Source organism: Leucoraja erinacea, chromosome 8, assembly GCF_028641065.1.
Source record: "Leucoraja erinacea ecotype New England chromosome 8, Leri_hhj_1, whole genome shotgun sequence".
NCBI lineage: Eukaryota > Metazoa > Chordata > Chondrichthyes > Rajiformes > Rajidae > Leucoraja > Leucoraja erinaceus.
In genome coordinates, this window is record NC_073384.1 from 36,367,706 (window position 1) to 36,373,928 (window position 6,223).

Consider the following 6,223-nt stretch of genomic DNA (forward strand, 5'->3'; position numbering starts at 1 on the left):
AATGCATTTCGTTGTCTCTGTACTGTACACTGACAATGACAATTAAAATTGAATCTGAATCTGAATCTGAGGAGTGCTGAATCTTTGACACCAAATGACTTTGTCCAATTACTCTATCATGAAGCTACTCTAGGTGCCAGTGCCATTATAATTAATACTGAGAATATTTGTAGCATCTGAAATTTTACTTTTGTACAATTTTCTTTATTCTGCAATCCTTTCCCCACCGATTGTGCGAACATTAAGATGACATTACAAGAACTCTGCCTGTCCAATTCCCTCATAATCTACTCCTACACACAACTTCGCTGGCTCTCCCTTTGGTTCCTCGTCCCCTGCACTAATTACCCAGCCCTCTGCCCCAGCCGCTCCTTGACCATCCCCATTCTTCCTCGACTGTCCAGCCGCCCACACTCTTACTGCTCCCCTCTGATCACAGCTCCCCCTACACCTCTCTAATATGTTCATTTGCCACCACTACCCCCATTACCCCCTCCTTTACTTTGCAATCCTTCGCTCTCCCCCACCCTTTGCATATGCCCCCATCCTCTCCCCTCGTTTGTGCGTGCCCCACCCTCACCCTCTCGCACCCATCCAACATAGAAACATAGAAAATAGGTGCAGGAGTAGGCCATTCGGCCCTTCGAGCCTGCACCGCCATTCAATATGATCATGGCTGATCATCCAACTCAGTATCCCATCCCTGCCTTCTCTCTATACCCCCTGATCCCTTTAGCCACAAGGGTCACATCTAACTCCCTCTTAAATATAGCCAATGAACTGGCCTCAACTACCTTCTGTGGCAGAGTTCCACATCTCCATCTCCCTCAAGCACCCATTCTTTCTTTCACCATCCTCTTCCCCCTTCTCACCCCACCCCAACTCCCCACTCCTCTCACACCCCCTTCCCCTCACATACCGGGTTTCCCCCCTCACCGCCCAAACCTCAGACCCCCCCCCCCCCCCCCCTCCTCTCTCACCCACCCCTCTCACAAGCAAAGATCTTATAGCAGAGCTCTGCTAAAAGATTTTTGCTCACAACCCCCACCCCTCGCCTGTCACTGGGTTTCACCATCCTTGATCCATTGCGGCCACAAACTTCGCCGACACCCGAGCTGCTTCCAACCAGCGTCCCGGCGAGCAGCGGCTCCACCACCGATGGGAAGCGGCCGAGCGGGAGCGTGAGGGAACTGACCTTGATCTTGTTCAACACGCCGCTGCTCTCCAGTGTCTGCACCAACAGGTCCCGCAGCTCCGTGTCCTCCTCCGCCGACATCTTCACCTCCCTCACCTAGCGCTCCCCGCCCGCCAGCGCTTTCGCAACCGTCTGCTTCCCCCCCCCCAGCAAACCAGAGCAAGTCACGACCAGACAGGACGTCCATTCACATCACTGGCGGCCGTTGACGTTTTAAAAAAAACTCACGTCCACAGCCGTTAAACTTTAAAGCCACTGTGACGAAAGCGAGGCCGCGAGCCGAACGCTAGCGCGAACCGTCGGCCCGCAGCAGGAGCGCGAGCGGCGGCGGGAACTAGGACGCGAGCGGCCGACGAGCGCGCTCCCGACACTCGCCGGCGCGGCCGGGGGGGCACGCGCGCTGGGGTCGTTTAGTTGATTATTGTCACGTGTACCGGTGTACAATGACAAGCTTTCTTGGTGCGTGTTATGAATTGAATCTGAATCTGAATCTGATTGAATCTGAATCTGAATCTGAATCTTATCCAGGCAGCCGAAGGACTGTACATGATTACAATCCACATCGTACCGATACAGGATAAAGGAAATAATGTTTAGTGCAAGATAAAGTTCAGGAAAGTCCGATTAAAGCTAGTCTGATGAGGTGGATGTGAGGTCAGGTTTAATTAGTGATAGGATGATTCTGTTGCCTGATAATAGCTGGGTACTGCTGTCACCAGGTTTTATTTTCTATACTGGTGGAACAGCACCTCATATTTCGCTTGGGTAGCTTATAACCCAGTAGTATGAACATTGAGGTCTCCAATTTTAGGTAACTAACATACAAACAACTTAACCCTCTCCCTCACCTGGGTTTGCACTAATTTCTCTCCCCCCCCCCCATTTGGCTTCAGTTCATACCGCTTCTATCCTTATCTCACACCTCTAGTCTTTTCATCTCTGACATTTGTCCAATCATCTCCTTATCCACCTCTCCCCTCACCTGTATCCACTACACTCACCAGGCTCTTCTAGGATTCTTCCATCCCACCACAACACAATCAGTCTTAAGAACGATCCCAAAACGCCACCTATCTTTTTTCTCCAGATGTTGCCGGACACGCTAAGTTACTCCAGCACATTTTGTCTCTTTTTATTTTGTAAGCTGGATTTAGACATTTTTTTCAAATTGGTTACATTTCGATTGGAAGATGTGAGAAACGCAGCTTTTATTTAGTGCCGCCATTTTCAAGTCAGTAAGGGCAGCGTAGTGGTGCACCTGGTAGAGCCGCTGCTTCATAGCGCCATAGACCCATGTTCAATCCTGACCAAAGGCATTGCCTTTGTGGAGTTTATACATTCGCACATCCCAAAGACATGTGGGTTTGTAGGTCAATTGGCCTCTGTAAAATTGCCCCTAATGTGTAGGAAGTGGATGAAAAAGTGAAATGACAAATTGTGTTAATGAGTGATCAATGGTCAGCGGGCATTTTATGGACCAAAGGGCCTGTTTCCATGTTTCAATCAATCAGTAAATTAAACCTATAAGTTGGCATTCGGTGGTAGTTTTCCTTCAATCAATCAATCAATCAACCTTTATTGTCATCTTGCAAGCAACAGTTGTACAGTGCAAAATGAAAAGATGTTTCCCAGTGAATAGCGGAGCATCGCACATGAAATTTAAAACATTTCACACATAATAACACTAAAAACAATCCAGTCCCTGATGGAACAGTATAAATAGTTAAAAGCAGGTAAAAACACAATGTTAAAATACAATAAACCAATCATAAAAAATGTCCGGGGCAGCTGATTTGAGTGGTCAGTGCCAGTTATTAAAGTGTCCGTGCCAGCCGCAGAATCAAGTGACTGTGAGTACAGAGTGACTGTTTAGCAGCCTCACAGCCTGTGGTAGGAAGCTGTTTAGCAGTCTTGTAGTCCGGGCTTTGATGCTTCGATATCTCTTGCCTGATGGCAGGAGATCCAGGTGTATGTGGAGGGGGTGCAGTTTGTCCTTAGCAATTCTCTGAGCTTTTTTCAGACAGCGGCTCTGGAACAGTTCTTGTACCGAGGATAGGGAGACGCCAATGATCCTCTCTGCTCCCCTGCATGAGATTTGGGTTGGGACTCTTCAGAATAAGACGGGTGACTGGAAGCAAGAAAAGACCAGGACAAATCAGGGCGGGCAATCGGTGGTTATCTGATAGTCCAATTTTTGACTAGGGACAGTGTGATCCCGAGATGGATGCAACATTGCGAACTGTAGACTGGCTAACTGACTTTTAATAGGAAGGACAGTAGTGTTGTATAAACTGGATCTTAAAAAAGCTGGTGGCTGAGGTTAGTTTTAAAATCGGGGGTGGACACCCGACTGGCAAGTGGGGGCCTTCACTGACTGCAGTCAACGGCAGCTCCATACAGACGTATGGAATTTGCACGATCCCGCTCATTTTTGGTCCATGCCATTTTACCTGGGCCTTTACGGTGGCTGACTTTCCCAGCTGTTTCAGGGCGCAGATTTCCTCAGGGAGTGAATGGAGGCAACGCCTCGTTCGTCTAGGTGCCTCCGGATCTGCTGCGGCGCCACCCGGTGTTTAGGCCACTCATTATGCAAACCCTCAGCGGTCGGGGGCAGGGTCACATGACTGTGAATGGCGGGAAGGAGTTGTCACGGGGTTTAGGGGTGTGCCCTTGTATAAGTATAGAGCCCTGGGTCAGCCTTCCCCCATTTGCGTGTTCTCTTTACTTCATCAATAAAGATCTCTTTGATTCACCAGGCGTGGCTTGCTTATTCGACCCGCCATACTGCATAATAAATGCTGAAAAAGCAAATTTTAATTTTATTCCCTATTGATCAGCAGACTATTGATTCCCTAGTGATCGAGTAAATTTTGTTTTGTATTTAAAAAATGCAGTTCTGTTGCGATAGCTAGCTGCCCATAACAGTCGTTTACCAGACATTTGGATTGGTCTTGAATTAGAAAAACACAGACTTTAAGTTAGAATTACTAGGTGCTAAATTTGATAGAACCCAACCATAGGTGAAGCAATCATGATGTAATAAGCCTACAACTTTGAAGCGCTTACTCACTATTAGAAGTTACACAGGTCTGAAGGGTTCCGACACAAACAGTTACACATCTATTTCTTCCACAGATGCTGCCTGACCCATCAAGTTATTCCATCAAGATTTCAGTATCTGCAGTTCCTCGTATCTCCAACTCTAACAATTAATCATTATGAAACACGCTTTATTGACAGCTATCATCTGCAAGTGGCCTGATGTTGTGATTGGTTGTTTTAGAGTTAGCCTGCAACATTTAGAGCAGCTGCATGAAACAAAGAACAAGGGGATTAATGTAGAATTTGTGTAAATAGATTGTTGATGGTCAGCATGGACTCAGTGAGCTGTTTCCATGCAGGATGTCACTCAGTGACTAAAAAGGCAAGCATTTCAGTAGACCTAGAGCTTACCTTAACATGCTCGACGAGGTCAAACATTTCTCTAGCACTGCTGCATACTTTAGGGATTCAATATCATGTCCACCATTGCCAGATCTTCCCATGATGGCACAAGCTATTGTCCTGTCCCCTTTGGCATACAAAACATCCATCTCAGTTTTTATCACCAGAACTAATATAACTGAGGGAACTTACAACTCTCTCCTTCACGGCCACGATTGTGTTACGTTTCTGCTACCAGGAAAAATGCTCTGTTATTGGTGCTCAACAAAAAGAACAGCTGGTGTACCAAACTTAGTGATGTCTTTTGTGCAATTCTTATAAAGTGCGCATGTCCACATGAAAACTACCTAAAAGTGGTATCAATCATTCTTTTTTAGGCAGATTGATGTTTTTCTTGGTGGGGAGACATAATGAACATTTTCACTAAACATTGCACTAAAATTTGCAACTCTTCAATCCTTTTGTCCCATACCTTGTTTTAATCTCTGGCATTTGTCCAACCATCTGCTTATCAACTCACCCCCCCTTTGCCTGAGTTCACCTATTACCTGCCATACTTTATCTTGCCCCTCATCTCTCCCAACCTTCTCCCCCTCTCCCCTCACACAATCAGTCTGAAGAAGGGTCCCGACCTGATGGGTGAAACATCGCCTATCCATGTTCTTCAGAGATGCTCTCTGACCCACTGAGTTACTCCAGCACTTTGTGTCCTTTGTTACAACCTTCCAATCTGTGTACGGTTGTAGAATCTATAGAATTTTGCTATGGTCATATATTGAAAGTGTAGGTCGGATGACTGTCGTCAACATTGTCATGAATTAAAGCTGTTTTCAACCACATTAAGCTGTACTCCTGACAGTGGGGGGGGGGGGGGGGGGGGCGAGAACAAAGAGGGACCATCGGGATTATAATGAGTAATTTGTGACTTTGTCAGTGCCAGATATGTGGCGATTCGTTGCGTACTTGTACGCAAAAACAAAGAATTTCACTGTACCTGGGCACATGTGACAACAAGGTATCATTGAATTGAATTGTCTCCCTGTACATGTGTATATATGTGCATATCTGATTTATACAGATGCAACTCGATTAAACATGCTAAAACTTTCCTCTTTAACAAAAATATGCAAAGACAAATTTAGAACATGGATCTTCGCTGCGTGAGATCAACAAATGTTTAAGCCGGGTATTGAGTCTGGCAGTGGTCCGTACAACTCAGTAAAGCTAATATACCGCATTTTTAAATGGGAGTAGAAATATCAGATTCACCGTCAATGCTGGAAATAAATAAAACCAGAAAATGGTGAACACACAGAGCAAGTCATACAGTATCTATGAAAAGAGAATTAAAGTTACTGTTTCTGGTCCAAGATGTATCATCAGAACCAGAATGGGAATCGTACTTAAAATCACGATACAGAATGTCCATTCATTGCCATGACTGCACTGCTTTAAAAAAAGCATTAATATCTTTGCAAGAATTATTGAGGCATTAAGGATTGTGCTACAACCCTGCTGCCATGATCGTTTAATACCCATGACTGGGTATTGCAAAGCAAACATAAAATGCAAACATAAGTGATA

General features: G+C 45.7%; 1 protein-coding gene across 1 annotated transcript in view; it reads right to left on the reverse strand.

The window, feature by feature from the left end:
* The window catches only part of cep43 (centrosomal protein 43), a 49,683-nt gene extending 48,214 nt beyond the window's left edge, over positions 1 to 1,469 (reverse strand). Inside the window, 1 exon segment of the mRNA XM_055639460.1 lies at positions 1,196 to 1,469. Coding sequence (XP_055495435.1) covers positions 1,196 to 1,276 — 81 coding nt within the window. The 5' untranslated portion in view covers positions 1,277 to 1,469.
* Positions 1,470 to 6,223: the final 4,754 nt, after the last annotated feature.